The sequence below is a fragment of the Centruroides sculpturatus genome, unplaced genomic scaffold, assembly GCF_000671375.1.
Source record: "Centruroides sculpturatus isolate CEXI.00-Female unplaced genomic scaffold, Cexi_2.0 scaffold189, whole genome shotgun sequence".
Lineage (NCBI taxonomy): Eukaryota > Metazoa > Arthropoda > Arachnida > Scorpiones > Buthidae > Centruroides > Centruroides sculpturatus.
This window is the reverse complement of record NW_019384395.1, coordinates 70,062-89,622: the sequence shown is the minus strand read 5'-3', so window position 1 is coordinate 89,622 and position 19,561 is coordinate 70,062. Positions and strand designations below refer to the sequence as shown.

Here is a 19,561-nt window from a genome sequence, read left to right as displayed (position 1 = left end):
TTTAAAAAATATAATATTATAAATAATAATTTATTTTAATATATTAAGTCTTTAAAAAATACAGTTTAAATATAATTATAACTTCGTACGAATTCATAAAATTTATCATAGATGGCGCAATAACAGGTATTTTTCCAGACGACAGGAACTCCGTAATGCGCGCGCGCCCTCTATACGATAATGACAGTAATGGCCGATGGTGGAAGCGGATGTAGCGCAAAATGTCACATCTGATATCTGCCGATATCGTTTGCGCTGTCGGAATATTAGAGGGTCTCTGTCCGAAGTGAAAGGTAAGGATACGTTTCTAGAATAAAACCTAACTATAATATTCAGTTAAACTATTGCAGATGATCAGTAATATCCTTTTATTTGTTTAAATGCCATCTGTACATTGCAAACAATACATTTAATCTCTGGATTGAATTGTATATTAAACATTTAAAACACAGCTTGTACTTTATTATTTAATACTTTAAATATCAATTATTTAACGTATTAATAAAGATAATAGACAAAAGCATAAAACACAAGTGAAGTATGAAAATTACAAAAGTAAATGAAATATTAATTTACATATAATCAAAGGAGTAATGAGAAACAAAATAAATTATAAATTACAAACTGGAATGGTTAAAAAATGAAGAAGAAAAACATTCTCCATTAGGTAAATTAGTATAAGTTACCTTCAGTTATTGTACTTGCATGTACACCTTCAGTTACTGTACTTGTATACCTTTATTTACTGTACTCGGTATATCTTCATTTATTGTACTCGGTATCTCTTCAGTTACTCTACTTGTACACCTTTATTTACTGTACTCATATACCTTCATTTACTGTACTTGCATGTATATCTTTAGATGCATGTACTGTATGTAAATACATAAATAATCTTAAAAATAACATACCGCTAAATCAATATATTCCTATAAATTGGGACTGAAATATTCATTTGAAGTTAAATCAAGATGTATAAACACCATAAATGATAAAGTTGTAAGTGTCTTTCTAACCAACATATTGTACAACGTTATGCCATTAAGGCTGGAAAGATTTTGCATAATATAAATTTATATTTTTAGAAGGTTCATTAACCTTGAGACGAAAAAAAATCTTTAATGGCTCCTTTTTATATATTGACTTAGGAGGAAATTGTTTAATTATTAAAAATAAAATGTTTAAAAATATTTACCGCTAGTCAGTTTAAAAAAAAATCTGTAAATGTGATCAGGTTATTTTTTCAGTTTTCTCACACTAATAAATTTTTGGGGTGCGGGGAACTTCATCGATTTTTGTGATTTTTTTTCCCTTATGAAATTTGTGAAAGTTGTGTCTGTATTTTTTATGAGAGAGAGTACAATAAAAGTGCGTGATTTGTCAAAAATTGAGTTTTTTTATTCCGATTTTATATTATTTAAACCAAGAGTTTCCAATCTAAATAGCTCACTATATCTAGATCGCTATCGACCCCTGAGGGGGTGTTGTTTAATTTATTTAATAAATAAAGTCGGAGAACGAATTGATTTTTATTATATTTAAAAATATATAATTTATTATTGTATTATATATTTAAATTTTAATAAAATTACAGTAAAACCTGTTTAAAACGGAACAATGATTTCTATTTTGATAGCCTTTCGTTTTATAGCGAGATTATTTTATTAATTAACTTTTCTATAGAGTTGGGGAGAATCAGTGGTGATTAATGTCTGTATTTCACTGTTATTTTACAGACAATGAAAGTACGAAGTTAACAAAAATAAAAAAAAATATTACTGGCACACGACGTATGGATATTCGAATAGACAAATGGAAAGTTATGTTTAATGCCATCTGTCATGGGATTTTATTAAAATAATTTTTAATAAAAAGTATTAATTATTATAAAAAGGCAAGCCTTATTTTTGGGGTAAGATGTGAATTCTAATAATGTTTTAATTGCTAATAACGAGTAAACTTTTCATTAAGTTTGACCTTACTCGTTCAAGCCCCTTTTGTTTCTCCTTTGACTTATAATCTCTAAAATATAATAGCATTGATTCTCCATGTATTAAAGTGTTCCTACAAAATTTTGGGTCCGGGAATTCGAAGATATGAAGCAAAACGATCACTGTTCTAGTCTATAACTAAAATGATAGACTGTAACTCACGTCGAACATAATCTAAGCTAGAGAGTTACAACATTAATTATAATTTTAGAATCTAATTGTTTTTAAGTCAAAGAAACTCCACTTTATTCAGGTTCTTTTATGCAATTGATATTAAAAAGAAACTTCCATTTTCGCTTTAGACAAGTTTCTGGTTTATAATAGTGTTTTATATAAGAAATCGTTTCATTTTGAATTTTTTAAAAAAGATTTTAGGCTTTACTGTATGAAATTTATATGTAATTTCCTATTTAATTTTTTACTTTTGTATAGAAGAGTATTGGCGAATTAAACACAATTTTGGAAAGATAAGCAAAAGCAATTGGAAACTCCTGATTTAAACTAAATATTTCACTGGTAAATAAATAAATAAATATTACCTGACTCATACTTCACATACATTGCCATCTGTTGACAGATTTTACTATTGAAACAACGTTAAATTTTTTTATTTTTAGTGCGAAATACTAAAATAGAAACCTTGCCGAATCAGTTATTAAGCGTATAATTATTAATTAATATTTTAATATAAAATAACACAGAAATTTTNAATTTTTCAATTCTCAATAACAACTTAATCTCTGCCCATTTTAAATTTAATTATGAAAATTGGATTATAAGAATTATTAGATAAATGTTGACGTTGGTCACCAATTAAAATATTTCAAGAAAAATAATGATAATATAAGAACAATTTTATGTATTAGATCATCTAACTGACTCATTTAGAACGAATTCATTATACCATAGATAACGAAAGAAAAATCATTCATAATATCTCTAAATGACGACATCAACAATTTTAATATGTTAAATGATAAACGATACGCTAATTAATACGAAATATTATAGAGTATATTTTCAGAATTTATAAAATGTATATTATTGAATCGATATATAAAGAATTGCGGAATGATTCAGTATCGAATCCACCTGTATTATTTAAAAGTTGACGTAAAGACCTTGACTTTCTTAGTAAACAGATTGTTGACTTTGAAAAGCTGGCACTAATCCAAATATAGTGATTTCTAGTGATGGGATTTCACATCCGTTCCTCCGATATGAATTACGCAAGTTGTTAACGCTTATTAAAAACAATATTTACATATACCGAATGTACAATATTTACATATACGTGCCAGTTAACATTTAACTAACGTTTTAAATCCCATGTCGAAAATCGTGCGATTCTTGAATGGAGGTTTACTACGTTGCCCGTGGCAATGTGCCAACACCGGATCATTTCCAAAAATCACCGAAAATTCATTGCGTTTCTCCTCTTTTCATAAACATTCCAGATCCATTCATGCCATTTTTTAAAAATAAAAAAATCTCCTCTATAACCGGATGCGAAATGTTTTTAAGTGATAACATATGTACTCGTATTAGGTTAAGAAAATAAAAATAGTGAAGAAAGCAGTTATTTATGCTCGAATGCCTCTTAGAAAAAATAACACAAATTAAATGTTTAAGTGAAAAATATGTCTTATAAAAGAGGAAATTATTTCAAAAAGTGTTGTTCATTTCGAATTCAAGGATTTCGGTGATTTAATATCTGTCAAACTTATCGGGTATCGATTATTCGCGCCGATACGGAATATGTCGCGTGTTATCACATGATATCGACGTCATGTCGAGTGTTTAGATTCTTTTCTGCGATTGGTTTGTTTGGAGGCGTGTAGTTGACCTATTTTTCGAATCACGTCGTATAAAATTGTTGTTTCTGACGTTCACGTGAATTACTTCGCTCTCAGCTGGTTTGTACCGAGGACGATGAGTGGCTAAATCTACAATACGTTTACTATCCAGGTATAGTTTCGTTGGTTTTTTCCCCCTAACAATAAAACAAGTTTTAAAATATTCGGGCGCGAGTAGTAGGTTAATTATTTTAATTACATTTAATCGTTATTATTATTATTATTACAGAACTGAATCTCTGTTAAAATTTTTATCCCGTAAATTAACTGAACTCGTTTCGACGTAATTCTTTTATAATTATGGTTTTCTTTTGACCCAAAATTCTTATTTAACATTACAAAGTACCGTATAATTTAAATTCTTTAACATTTTTTAAAGTGTGTAGATTATGGGAATTATTTATCGCGTCATTCTTTTACGTCATATTGTGCAACCGAAGAGTTTTGAGCGAAAATTATGCTGATTTTTCGATTTTAATTATAATGTCATCGCTTGTCAAGATATAAGGATGGAAATTTTTACTTTTTTCGCTGTTTATTAGGCATCATCTCTCGCAGGAAAACAGTCGTTAGTAATTTTTACCCAGTGACATGCGTGTTACGTATTTACATCTCTTACAGTGTCAGTGTTTTTTTCTTATTTTTTTCCTGCTCAACTAAACAATAGTATTTGGCATATCTTTTGTGTATTTTCAAAAAGAAGGGAAGGAAAAAAAAAGTTAAACTGTCATTTTTTGAGACAGCCATCTGGTGTTACATCTGATAATTAATCGCCACACCGTATGACCTCCAGTTCATTGTCGAAATGAGTTTTTGTTGCAACCGAAGTTATTGATAAAAATAACTTTTAGAATCAACAAGGGGCAAAGTTCTCAGTTTTCGTCATTTCTTTATAAATAAAAGTAATTGACGGTTGTGACAATTATTAAATCTCTCTTCTGTACGTCAAAAAAAAAAAAATGATTTTTAATATTCCAATTTTCTTGTAATCGTTCCTATCAGTAATTTTTCTCAATTATAGATTTGACAGACCTTGTGATTTCTTCACAGATGGTTTAACTTCCAGACATGGTTTTTATTTCTCTTAAAACAATTCTTTATATCTAAAAGGCAAGGTCAACATTCAACAGCACTCTGTTCTTAACCTATTTCTCAAGCATTCACTTTCTTTTAAAATTGAATTTTTTTTTTTCGATTATTTTAATAATGAATTCGAGAATTAATAATTCACCTAGCAAATATGGTATTAAAAATATTATAGTATAAAATATCTGTCATTTTTTTCCTATAGTAAACTTTGAAAATTTTCTATTTTTAGGCAAACCTAATTTTGTCTTGACATGATATTTAAGCAATTTTTGAAATTCAAGGATTGATATTTTTGGTCTTTTGATAATTTTTAAAGCATTTCAAAACAATATTTGAAATATTTTAAAGATTAGATTTCTGAATTTCTAATATTTTAGTTATGTAAATGTATTAGTGTTCAAATTTACTTATTTGGACATAGAGTATTTATATATATATTAATTATTTTTATTTGAAAAATGAATTGTTAAATTTTATTATAATAAATTGAATTTTTTTGTAAAATTATATATTTGTATGTATGTCATATGTTAATATAAAATGTATTAAAAGTTTCTGCAATTGCTACAAAATTTAATATGTTTAATTTGAAAGTTAAATTGAATGTTTTGTCATTTTTTTTAAGTTTTAAATTAATGTTTTTTTTTTATTTTGAATCATATGGTAGTGGGGTTGATTGACCAGTTAAATAAAATAAAAATGTTTCCATTATTTTTAAAAATAGTTAAATTGTGGCTTAGTATGCTGTTGTGTATTATACTATAAGTATTGTATTGTTATCGAGGTTTGTAAGGAAATTTGCAATAGCAGTTGCCAGATGTCCAAACAGTTAAGGTGTCAGTCTGTACTCTGAGAGCTCTTGAATGAATCCAGATGGGTTGAAAAAACTCACAGGAATTTTTTGGGTGAGTTGTTTGTTTGGATATGTTAGGCCCAATTCCTTATCATACAGCTTTTCCATTGTGGACCTGACCCATTTTAATCAAGCTCATCATGGGCTTGATTTAAAATGTTGTCCTAGTCCCCACAGGGTGGAAAGAGTAAAGAAAAGTAACAATTAACTAATTTTTTCTTGAAAAACAATTATTACAATTTTAATATTATTTAAATTTTTTAAAAATATATCAAATTGATTTATTCTTGAGAGCTTTATCTTGTAAAACTTATCTAGCCTTTTTATATATAGCTTTATATATATAAGACAAACCTTTTTAACTGTATCTAATTGTTTCCTTGTTTTAGCTGTTTAATTGTTTCATCTAATGTTTATTGACTTGTTCTGGCCTCCTTTATATTAATGTTATGTACAGTACTTTATATCTTGGTACTATTCATTTTTTTTAACATTGCTCCAATTAGGACAAATGATACTATGCTACATTATTTAAACTACATGAAGTATTCAGTATATTTTCTGCAAACTCATTTTCTCCCATTTTTGTTTGAATGTTTAAATAGCTATTCTGATTAGAAAAACAGTGTAAAAATTAAAAGTATAAACTTTTCAAATAATGATAAAGAATTAAATAGACTTTTGGTATTAGAGACCTCAAATCTTCACCTAAATTACATATTAATTTCATAAAAATCTTTTATTTGCAATAGTTTATTAAAAGGTTTATTTTAACAGAAAGTTAAAATAAACCTTTACACAATTTAACAAATAGTACATGTAAACAATACATGTAAACAAAGTTTTTAAAGCCTTTTCTTTGAACTTGATTTTTCTGTAGTTTTGAGGTCAGTATGGATTCTGTTTACAGATATAATAGTTAGATAAGCTAGTCTCTTTATAATAAACTAGAATTCTGTTTGGTACAATCAAGCTTGACATTTTGAGACATTCAGTATTGAATATAGCATGATTTAGTAGTAGTATAAATGATAATCTTAGTAAATCATTGTCACATTTTTTTTTTGTTATATTTAATATTAAATGACTTGACTTTTTTTTTAAATATTAATGACCTATAAATTCAAATTAAAAAATATGCATTGATATAAATATTTTAATGTTTATAAATGAAACTATTTTAGTGTGTTTTTTGCAAAAATCATTCTTAAATTTTTAAACTGCTAATTCAATTAGTTAATCTGTTTAAATAAAATTCTACATATAACACAATATCTAAATATCAAAGAGACATCTGTAGAAAATATATGCATATATATATATAATCATGCATCAGGAATATATATATATATATTCCTGATGCATGATTTCTTAACTGATTGTTAACATATGGTTTTTAAATTTAAAAATGATATATACATATTCATTATTATATATAAAATTAATTTATAATATCAGATATGTTTTGATTCATTTCATGAATTTTATACTTTGTTAGTTTAGGAATTTTAACTCCAGTGATTTAAGAATAGTTAGTTTTTCAGTTTAAAGTTAATATTTAAATGCCTATTTTACTTGTAATAAATGTCAATTTTTTTTTTATCCAGGCTATAAGTAGTCTGAAAGAAAAGTCTAGACATTTAATTAAAAAGAAACTCAAGTAATTTGGCTTAAGGCTAGGCAGTTAGTCTTCCATCTTGTACTAATATTGATAATTACATTTGTTTAGAATTAAATTCAATAATTTAAAATATTCTGGGAGGAAAAAAAAATCTTGATGTTTTAGATATGTTATTAAAATTTAGGCTGGATTTTGCTNGGATTATTAAACACTATAATTTAAAAAATAGGTTGATATAGAAGTAAATGGAGAACCAATAGATATTCATATGAAATTAGGGGAATCTGGAGAAGCATTTTTTGTAGAAGAAACAGATGATGAAATGGTAAGTAATTGAGTGTTAAACAAATCTTAAAAGTTATGTAAAATTTAGATGTTTAAAAATATCAAAAATATTTGTTAAATTTTATTTATCTAATATTTTTCTATCCTCTTAAATTTTTAAACATTGTGATAGTTATAGATATAGCTGTTTTTAAGTGAAGTTTTATTAAAATGATTTAAATTGAGATTTTAAATTTTTAACAGGTTAGGAAGTTATCTTTCATAATGAGTTTAATTAAATTAACTTCAAGTCTGTAATAGGAAAAAAATAGAAATGTAAAATATTGCTAACAATCAACAAATTTATAACATTGTACTGGATTCATATAGCTGAATTGGAATTGAAAATTATATATATCAAAAAGATAATGAATTCATCTGTTTATAAATCATTTTAATTATCCTTCTCTTCCATTGTAGGTTCCAAGTCATTTAGCAACATCACCAATACCTCCAGCACCAAATTTAGAGGAGGAATTAAAAAAATTGAAAGAATCTTCCAAAGGAAGTGAAAATATAAGCAATGGAGATATTTTATTAATAAATGGTGAATCCTATTTAAAAGACAGTGACTTTTTTCAACAAAATGTTGATAGTAAAAGTATTTCCTCTGATCAAAGTGAAAATTATGCAGTTAAAGAAAGTGAAAATGAAATGAATTTACAGACAAATATTGTGAATAATCAGTCTTATAATAATGAAGTGCCAAACTTCTTACCTGTTCAAAAAGAAGTTTCTGTAGCTATCCAAACTGAAAATTGCAAAGAAGAAAATGAAACAAAAAGCAGTGATCCAGTTCAGTCAGTTTCAATTGTTATAGATGAATCTGATGATGCAAAATCTAAAAGAAAACGAAAGAAAAAATTAAGACCTAAAACAAGAGCATATAATAAAGAAAATAAAATTCCTTATGGTATTAGAGAGAGTGCGAACATTCCAATGACTCAATCCATACCAATTGCAGATCATAGAGTTGCAGATCAAGCAGTTCAAGAGGAGGAAGAGGAAATATTCCATATGGATGAGGATTATAATGATGATGAAGGGTTTTCAGCTGCAAGTATGATTCGTTCAATGAGTTTACCATTAAATAGTGCTGTATATAGGGAACACTTAAGGAAGAATTGGCCAACAAGGAGATTATCAGCTACATATACTGGAGAATTGCATCCTTTCAGTGATGGTGATGTAACACCACCATGCAGGTATTTCATCATCATATACTTTTTGAAAGAAATTTTTGAATTTTTAATTTTTATGTAACTATAAAAATATTGGGTTGTTTGGAAAGTAAGTTCATTTTTTTCCATGGAAAAAACACAATATTTTTATAATAAATAAATATTTTATTGAATTATATATCAACCATTTTGGTCAAATACCTGTTGTCATCGTTTCTGTAGTAGCATGATTTCACATTCATAAAAGTTTTGATCCTTGCTTACAAAAAACTGATCCAAGTGATTTTTGACATTGTCATTTCAAGTAAATATCTTAGTTAAAAAAATTTGTATAGACTGGAACAAGTAATAATCTGAGTATGCTCCATCTGGCAAATATGGTTGGTGTGATAGCACTTCCCATCTAAGATATAACAGTTTCTGACCAGTTACCGAACTTGTGTGAAATTTGACTTTATCGTGGTAAAACACTACACCTGTTTTATTGATCAATTCTGGCCGCCTTTTCTGTATGATGATATTACTCAATTTGTTTACTTGATGGCAGTACACTTTCGAATCAATTGTTAAAATGTCTGGTAAAAGCTCCAAAAAAAAAATTTCCTTAAAATCCCACCAAAGAGAGCATCTCTCTTTAAGAACATGGTGGAACCTATATATCAAGCTTTGAAATGAAATCAATTTGTTTCAAGTAATCATAAACAGTTCAGTTTGACAAATTTAATCCCTTAGTGATTTCACATGTTGTTATTCGGCAGTTTGCTTCAATCAGTACCTTTATTTTGTTTTCATTGGCTTCAACTGGCCATCCAGAATGTGGTGCATCTTCAATATTGAAATTGCCAGAACGTAATTTTGTAAACCAGTTTTGGCACTGTCATTCTGTCAAGACATCTTCTCCATACACGTCACACAATTTCTTTTCTCGCTTGAACAGCATTCTTACCTTTTCTGTAATAAAAGAGCAAAATATGCTGAGAATGCTGCTTTCGATCTTCCATATTTGATGGGACACAAAAAATGAACAATTGCACAAAATCAAACAAAATTTTTTACAAATAAGCCTTAAAATGCTAGTTGTCAAAATATATAATGATAATACAGTTTAGAATGAAAATGGCGGGAAAAATATGACTAATCCATCTAGTGGTAAAAAGAACAAACTTACTTTCCAAACAACCTAATAGTTTGTGCACTTAATGTTGTTACACATTAGTAATACTTACTATAATAATAAATTGTTCATTCATTTAGTCCTCCTGAATCACGTCCACCTAGTCCAAAATCTGATACTGAGTTTGAAATTCAGAAAAATGATGCCATATGTCAAACAGAATGTGATGAAGTGAGTTGGGATTGGGGAGAATTGCCTAGCATACCTAAAAAATCCATGGATGGTAAAGGAAAATTAATTCCTAAAGTAGAACTTTTGTCATCTGATGATGAAGATCAGATTAACAAATCTAATAAAACAGGTAAGTTTTATTAGAATAGAAAGTTTTTTATGAATTTATCTATTTAATATCAGAAGTTTCAGTTTATTATTTTTTGAATTTTTTTTATTGTAGAGGAAGAGAAAAGATCAATGCTCAGTGGCATGTGGAATTTTATGAGATCAACAAAAAAATTAAGACATATGCCTGAAAGTGAAGGAATATACTTAGATGATCTAAATTTCAATGATCTTGATCCTGAAATAGCAGCTTTATATCTACCAAAATTTCGGTAATTGATTTTTACAAAATTATATTTGAAATTTAATTAAATATATACATTTCAATATATTTATTTAGATCCCAGTATCCTATAGTCAGAGTAAAAAATCAAATGCTTGAAGATGATGCTGAATCTGGTAATGGACCTTCTTTACCTCAATCACCACGTAGTGTTGAAGGAGTATTAGAAGGATCACATGGCTTAGATAGTGATGTTGATGATAGACATTCATCATATAATTATTACAGGTTTGTATGAGTGCAATTTTATATATATATAATATATTTTTTTTTTGCTTTGTATTGTTATACTATTTAATGTTGAAAGATATATTTTGTTTTTTCCATTTAAAATTTTGTATTTTTAACAATTTGCTATTTTACATTATCAATAGTGCTATGAAAAAACTCCTATAATTTCATTAATTGAAATTTTTGTATCATTTATTGGAATAATTAGTATATTACTTACCATTTTACTTCATATAAATTCTGGATTTATATACTTAAGATTTGTTACTACACTATGTAATTATGTAATAAAACTTGTGATTTGGTGAGAATGGAATCATATAAAAATTCAATTTTAATTCAGTTTGTTTTATTACAAAATATAATAAAAGGATTTGAATTATAATCAATTATGAAGCATAATAGATTTTTTTTCTTTAAGCATAAGCTAAAAATTAAATCTATCATTTTAGTTTTTCAGTTTCAAATGATTTACAATATAAACATCAACAGCTAGTATTACAATTTATATATTATAGTATAGTTAATAGATGAAACATCATTATCAAAAATTATATACTGGTATAGTAATATGACATTTGACAAAATATTCAAAAATTGTTGCTAACATTTTAACATTAAATATATGTGATGATTCATTTATATTAGTAATAACATGATATTTCAGTTTAATTGATGTAAAAAGACAAATATTCTATTTTTAATTTATAATAAAGTTTTTAATTTAAAATAACTAAGTTTTTATATAAATAAATGAATTAGTTAGTGTTACATAATTTTATTCTCATTTTCTGAATATAAAGTATAATGAAACCTTGAAGTGCTTTGTTTTATATTTTCATAAAAGAAACTATAAACTAAATTTGGTTTGACATTTTCAAGAATAAACTTCATATTAGCAATAGTCTATAAAATATGTTAAATTTTATATTTTTAAATTTATCAAAAAAATTAACTTTCTTAAATTTTTAGCTTGCATTTTTTTGTCTTGTGTAGATACACAGAATTTAATATTTTGCAGAATTCATGTAGCAGACAAATACCAGTTGTTCAAATTGTTATTTAGAATGCAAATTAATGCAAGTAATATAAAGATAAAATGACTAGGTTTTAAACATGCACTGAAATTGACATAATAATTTTTCTACCATAATTTCAGAAATTTTAAAAAATATTCTCTCACAATTCTATTATAACAAATTTCTTTCAATAAGTTAATCTTTGGTGTTTTATTTGTTAGTTAGTAAAATTATTTTTGTTACCATTAAAAGAGTTATTAAAAGGCAAATCTTTTTAGGATTTAAAAAAAAAAGCAAAATGTGAAAGCTTAGTAAAAAATTTTTAAATTCATAGGTGGTGATAAATTTTGTTTGATTGTTAAGTAGTTGTTTGTGCATTACTAAAATTAAAACAATTTTTCCAAATTTTTATCTGGAATGAGGAGTTGTCATTGTTGTGTAATGTTTTTAAATCTCCATTTATATTAATATAAACTTTGCATAAATTTGTAAATAAATTGATTTCAAATGATTTGATTGTATTTTAAAATATTTAATATAACATGCACATTTTTATTTTTGCTATTTTTTTTGTTTTAGTAAATACTACGATGATTTGGCTATGTCTCTTTGTGGTGGATTACAAGATACAGAAGGTGAAATTCCTGATCAGTGTTTTCTCCAGAGTCTTATTACATATGATGATTTTTTGCAAAATACATCTTTATTACAAAATCCCAATTTGGTTATTAGGATGGGAGGAAAGTATGTACCAAATTTTCATATTTGTTAAGTTTTTAAATCATAATTTGTATAAAATTACTCTGACTCTAAAACATATGCACAGATAGAATTGTCCAATTACTGTAAAACTCAGCACACAGTTGTCTCTAACAGATTTGTAAATGGTTACTTCATTATCTGGTATGCAATCAGACCACAAGTGCCTTAAAATTATGATCCCAGTACCCCTATAAAATAACATTTGAAAATTCTGAACACTGTGAACCTCTGCAGTGTTTGGTGAATTAGTTGTTGTTTGAAGTCTTAAAATACTAGATATGGCTGTACAATACATCAGACTATATTTGTAGAATTTAAGAAAAACCATATCATCAGGTTTTAGTAAAACAGCCATCCTGCTTCTCTTAATTGCCTGCCATCTGGGTCATTCTGAATTTGATTTGTTGGAGACAGCAGATATTAGTACATACTTACTTGATAGGCAGGCTCTGAATATCCCAGACAGAGACCACCAGGATTGAGACAAACATGAACAACTTGCAACAGTATCTTTTGTTCACCATCCGTAGATGGAAACTGTATTACATAACCCTGTATCATTTGCAAAGCAACCATTACATTATTACTAACACTCCAATATCATTGGCTTTGCTTGCAGTGGTGCTGTGACAGAAGCATGCCATGGACTGCTATGAAACAACAGTATATATTTTTTAGTGACAAATTCTGTTTCTCTTTGGGAACAAATGACCACCATATTAGTCTGGAGGACAACTGATGAGCACTTCAGTCCTATCTATATTGTTGAGTGACACTGTCCTCACTACTGGCAATTTGGTCTGGTCTGGGAAAGCATTTAGTATAACAGTCTGGTCTGGCAATTGTGGTCTGGGAAAGCATTTAGTATAACAGTCAGTCATCCTTAGTTTGGTGTGAGGTACATTGACAGCACAGTGGTATGTTCAGAAAATCCTATCCTTGTGTTATCTGTCATGACAGGGCTGAAAGCAGTCATTTTCCTGCAAGATAATCCTGCACACTGGGTTTCCATAAATGTCTGTCATGTTGCCAAACTTTTTGGCCTGCCCAATCTAGCTTGGTTGTCCATTGAGCACTTGTGGTACCAGATGGGATGTCAACTTTGGCCAACTACAAGTGAGTGATCTGGGGTGACAGTTGCAATAGTTCTGGGCAAATCTGTTGCAGGATAGTATATGTTGTCTGTCAATATATGCTTATATTGGTGCATATGTTCAGGCAAGAGGCCAGATGAAGTACTAAAAGGTTCAATTTCATTTGATTCCAATACTGCTGCTTTTGTGTGTAACTGTTTTTATCAATGAGGGCTATATATATAAAGCTTGTGATGATTACACTTACATGGTAAGATTTTATAGTACAGTGGTACCTCAGGATACGAACGCTCCAGCATACGAAATTTTCAGGATACGACATGAAATTCGAACATATTTTAGCTCCACGATACAAAAACTCACCATACGACATTACATTAGTTTGCAGTGCCATTTTTTATTCATTTCTGTTCATCGGAAATCTCGAGGTATTATCAGAAAGTGACTGATTTTATTGAAAAGAAACATCCCGAAAAGGTTCACACTGGCCATATAGCTGCTCAGAGTAATGACATTGCCTAAGTCATTTTAGAAACATTTTAAAAAGTAGGNAACTGAATTAAAATTGCTTTATTAGAGAGTAAAATATTTTAATTTGTTCTAATGCTTTTAAGTAATTGACACCTAACTTCAGGAATTCTATAAAAAATATTGTTTACTGAAAATAATTGTTGCTTGCTTGAAAATATTAGAATGTAAATATTCAACTTAATTGTCACAAGCTAAACTAATTTAATATAAATTAAAGAACTAAATTTGCTTTGAAGACATTAATTACAATGTTGTTGTTTTTGATTTTTTAAATGTATTCATATGAAAAGAAAACAGCATTTTAAAAAATATATATAGTTTCAATTTATTTTTGGGTTAATCATATAGTATTATTGAACTGGAACAAAAGAAAATATTAATGGATTGGCCTGCTAAGAAATTTTTATAAAAATTTCATTTAATATAAATGTTTTTATACAAATATTTAGTATTTTTTAAATATGAAAAATATGTTTAATTTTAAAATTAGTTTCCTTTGATACTTTATATGACATAAATTACTTTTGAATTAAGATGATGTTTGATAAGTTATATTAAAATCACTCTATGTTGGGTTGGTTTGATTTAGTGCATACTTGCCAATCTTTAGAATGGAGAATAGCTGAGATGTTGGTAAAAAAAAAACTGCTGCTCTTTGAATAAAAATCTGACAGCATAAAATGTGAGAAAATTCCTTAAGCATTGTGCAATATTAATGTTAAATACCTTTTTTAATTAATAAACAAAATTTAATTTTATCTGTGCATATGATATCATGTAAAGCTATTGCCATAAGTATGTTATTAATATTTTATAAACACTGTCAAGGGTATGGCAATAGCTTTATACTCTTTAACATCACTTTAAAAACATCAAGTATTTTATGGGACACATCATAAATCACACTACTACAGGGTGCTATAGCCTAGCATCTTTTGCCCAACCAGAAGACATCATAAATCCACACCCAGATTTATCATGTGTTCCATCTTAATGTGTCATGAGTCTTGATATTGCATGATGAGTGCCTCCTGTTATATGCCTTTGTGCAATGTTTTTTGTTGTTAATTTCTTTTGTTATAGTGTACTCATGACAGTTGATATCAGTCAGTTTATTGACTTTCACTGCAATTATTAATGACAATGATTTTTCTGGTGGTGATTTATTTCCTATCTCTGTCTTACTTTTTCTTATCATATTGGACAACATACTATGAGGACAATCTGCCAAGGTGGGGGTTGCCACCCAGGAGGACTTTTCTATGGGAAAAACTGGCCTCCTATTTAGGTGTTATACATTTAGAAAAAACCCAGAAAACCGGGCCACGTGTGACAAGGATAAGTGTTCAGTGATTTCATTTACTTTGCCACTGATGAGTCTGTTCATATTTGTATTTGGTGTTTTTGATTCTGATAAAAAGAACTACTTTCAATAAATTTTTCCAAAAATATAAGATAATTTGTCATAAATATGATTAATTATGAAATAATAAAATTCATTATTGTTAATGTAATTATAATTTTATACAAATAAAAAATACTTATTCTTTTATAATGCATGTTTTAAAACTAGAATACTATTTTTTTTGTTTTATATTCTAAGTTTAAACTATAATTATGAGAAGTTATTTTGATATACCATAAGTATTCCTTTGTTTCTTAGTTAAAGTGATTTGCTTAACAGCAGATTTTTAAATAACTTTTTTTTTATTGTAATTAGATTTTGCAAAATACTTAGATAATACATTAGTAGTGGTTATTTCTTCTCAATTGAAAGAAGAAAAATTAGTTACTGATGTGATGAACATACAAAGTAAACATTTATTCAGCTCTGTTTAGGTTACAACATAACAAATATATATAAAAAGATTACATACAAAAAGGTAAATACATTAAAAATATTTTAATCTTGCAAGTGCTTTCGACGTAAATATGCACGTTGTCTTCAGGCAATTCAAAATCGAATAGAGAATTCGAACCATACATTTACGTCGAAAGTGCTCGCGAGATTAAAATATTTCTAATTATATTTAACGCCTCATAGTCTGAAGTTTTGGAAGATAAATACATTAATTTCAAGGTACACATAAGGTTACTGCTACAGTTGTCTCAAAAAAAAAAAAAAAAAATGCTTTTGGCTAATTAGAACATTGAGCTTTCTACATCCAAGCTGTGATTCAACACCATTTAGTACTTATTTTTAATCTATTGTCTTCACAAAACTTGCATCAGAAGAAACTTTATCCTCTTTGATACTGATGATATAACTTCAAATTGCCTTAATTCTTAAACATTCTCAAACAAATCTCTTTTTAAATCATTTCTTGCTCTCCATTTTGATGCTTTGATAAATTTTCAAAATATTATAGTAACTTAGTTATAGAATTTTTCTATAGGATTGCTCCTTAGTTAGTATATATTAATTTAACAAGTATTTCATAAATTTTGAACAGATTTTTTTCACTTTTTCTGAACAAATTTTAAAATTTAAATCTGTGTGCCTACTTGTTATTGACCAGTATGTTGAATTGTAGATCAATTCTCAAAATTACGCAAAAAATTTTTATTAAAGTCTTAAGAAAAAAAAAAATTGGAGAGGGATTGCACTATTTATCTTTGCTTTTAATAAAAGTTAGTTGAACAGAGCAATCTGAAATTGCATAGATTTAATAATTTTAATATAGCTAATGCAAAAAAAAATTCAAATATTTAAGAATTGCAACTGTCAATGACAGAAATTGAAAATTAATGAATGAAATATAAGCATTATTTAAAAACATAAAGTTCAACAAAGCATTTAGGTAAATTACAAGTAATTTTTTAATGAACACTTGTAACATGAAATTGTTCATTTTAAATGTTTAGCACATCAAATACTTTGGGGGAAATTGGTTTTGATATTGTAGCATTTCACAAAGTTTAATACTTTAAATTTTGCAAAATTGCTGAACAATTGGAAATCTCTTTTACAGAAATCAATTTATTCCGTCTAAATTTTTAAATTCAGAAATTTTACTATTTTAAATATTTTTAAAGATTATAATTTTAATGTCTGATCTGGTCTTTCTAAAAAATCTAATATAAAGTATGAACATTTACTTTTGTTTAAAATTATGCAAACATTTTAAAAATTGCATTATAACCAAGAATGTTTTTAAACATTTTTTTCCTGTAATTTTTAAACCTAATATAATAACAAGTATTTTTAATCTTTCATCTAAATGATGTGTATATGTACAGTACACATACCCATTCATTTTTTGTTTACATATATACATTGTTATATATTTTTGTTTGTAATCATGTGTTTTGTATTATATGAAACCAAATTCTACATTGATAAATTTAGTGTGGCAAAATGCAAAAACCAGTCAATTAAATATTGAAATTTTAATTTCAGTTTGTGTATCCACACCTAACAAACATGAATTACATAGGAAAAGTATTTACGAATGTCAAAGAATTTTATAATGAGATTAATTCTGCAACTCTAACTGGTGCTATTGATGTTGTTGTTGTACGTCAACCCAATGGAACCTATTTATGTTCGCCATTCCATGTTAGGTTTGGAAAAATTGGTGTTTTACGAAGCAGAGAGAAAATAGTAAGCTATAATAATGTTTATGCCATAAATTTATTTGAAAAATAGGATTATTAAACACTATAATTTAAAAAATAGGTTGATATAGAAGTAAATGGAGAACCAATAGATATTCATATGAAATTAGGGGAATCTGGAGAAGCATTTTTTGTAGAAGAAACAGATGATGAAATGGTAAGTAATTGAGTGTTAAACAAATCTTAAAAGTTATGTAAAATTTAGATGTTTAAAAATATCAAAAATATTTGTTAAATTTTATTTATCTAATATTTTTCTATCCTCTTAAATTTTTAAACATTGTGATAGTTATAGATATAGCTGTTTTTAAGTGAAGTTTTATTAAAATGATTTAAATTGAGATTTTAAATTTTTAACAGGTTAGGAGTTATTATCTTTCATAATGAGTTTAATTAAATTAACTTCAAGTCTTTAATAGGAAAAAATAGAGATGTAAAACATTGATAACAATCAACAAATTTATAACATTGTACTGGATTCATATAGCTGAATTGGAATTGAAAATTATATATATCAAAAAGATAATGAATTCATCTGTTTATAAATCATTTTAATTATCCTTCTCTTCCATTGTAGGTTCCAAGTCATTTAGCAACATCACCAATACCTCCAGCACCAAATTTAGAGGAGGAATTAAAAAAATTGAAAGAATCTTCCAAAGGAAGTGAAAATATAAGCAATGGAGATATTTTATTAATAAATGGTGAATCCTATTTAAAAGACAGTGACTTTTTTCAACAAAATGTTGATAGTAAAAGTATTTCCTCTGATCAAAGTGAAAATTATGCAGTTAAAGAAAGTGAAAATGAAATGAATTTACAGACAAATATTGTGAATAATCAGTCTTATAATAATGAAGTGCCAAACTTCTTACCTGTTCAAAAAGAAGTTTCTGTAGCTATCCAAACTGAAAATTGCAAAGAAGAAAATGAAACAAAAAGCAGTGATCCAGTTCAGTCAGTTTCAATTGTTATAGATGAATCTGATGATGCAAAATCTAAAAGAAAACGAAAGAAAAAATTAAGACCTAAAACAAGAGCATATAATAAAGAAAATAAAATTCCTTATGGTATTAGAGAGAGTGCGAACATTCCAATGACTCAATCCATACCAATTGCAGATCATAGAGTTGCAGATCAAGCAGTTCAAGAGGAGGAAGAGGAAATATTCCATATGGATGAGGATTATAATGATGATGAAGGGTTTTCAGCTGCAAGTATGATTCGTTCAATGAGTTTACCATTAAATAGTGCTGTATATAGGGAACACTTAAGGAAGAATTGGCCAACAAGGAGATTATCAGCTACATATACTGGAGAATTGCATCCTTTCAGTGATGGTGATGTAACACCACCATGCAGGTATTTCATCATCATATACTTTTTGAAAGAAATTTTTGAATTTTTAATTTTTATGTAACTATAAAAATATTGGGTTGTTTGGAAAGTAAGTTCATTTTTTTCCATGGAAAAAACACAATATTTTTATAATAAATAAATATTTTATTGAATTATATATCAACCATTTTGGTCAAATACCTGTTGTCATCGTTTCTGGTAGTAGCATGATTTCACATTCATAAAAGTTTTGATCGTTGCTTACAAAAAACTGATCCAAGTGATTTTTGACATTGTCATTTCAAGTAAATGTCTTA

General features: G+C 27.2%; 3 protein-coding genes across 4 annotated transcripts in view; all 3 read left to right on the top strand.

The window, feature by feature from the left end:
- The window catches only part of LOC111618350 (protein hunchback-like), a 45,899-nt gene extending 45,633 nt beyond the window's left edge, over positions 1–266 (top strand). The window contains exon 7 of the transcript XR_002755567.1: positions 139–266. The gene's annotated coding sequence lies outside the window, so the exon portion shown is untranslated. The remainder of the gene's footprint in view (positions 1–138) is intronic.
- LOC111618352 (phosphatidate phosphatase LPIN1-like) lies at positions 160–19,351 on the top strand. 2 transcript variants are annotated; one of them, XM_023359854.1, is made up of 4 exons: positions 160–293; positions 17,689–17,892; positions 17,968–18,063; positions 18,484–19,351. In XM_023359854.1, exons 2-4 carry the CDS (start codon positions 17,713–17,715, stop codon positions 19,324–19,326), a joined length of 1,119 nt encoding a protein of 372 aa, XP_023215622.1. In that variant the 5' UTR covers positions 160–293; positions 17,689–17,712; the 3' UTR covers positions 19,327–19,351. The 2 variants fall into 2 exon arrangements, with proteins under 2 accessions (XP_023215622.1, XP_023215623.1); XM_023359855.1 differs by lacking the exon at positions 160–293 and adding an exon at positions 3,614–3,959.
- LOC111618348 (phosphatidate phosphatase LPIN1-like) overlaps positions 7,641–19,561 on the top strand; it is a 42,136-nt gene continuing 30,215 nt past the window's right edge. The window contains exons 1-6 of the mRNA XM_023359843.1: positions 7,641–7,735; positions 8,155–8,939; positions 10,170–10,390; positions 10,484–10,640; positions 10,709–10,879; positions 12,481–12,645. Coding sequence (XP_023215611.1) covers positions 7,679–7,735; positions 8,155–8,939; positions 10,170–10,390; positions 10,484–10,640; positions 10,709–10,879; positions 12,481–12,645 — 1,556 coding nt within the window. The 5' untranslated portion in view covers positions 7,641–7,678. The remainder of the gene's footprint in view (positions 7,736–8,154; positions 8,940–10,169; positions 10,391–10,483; positions 10,641–10,708; positions 10,880–12,480; positions 12,646–19,561) is intronic.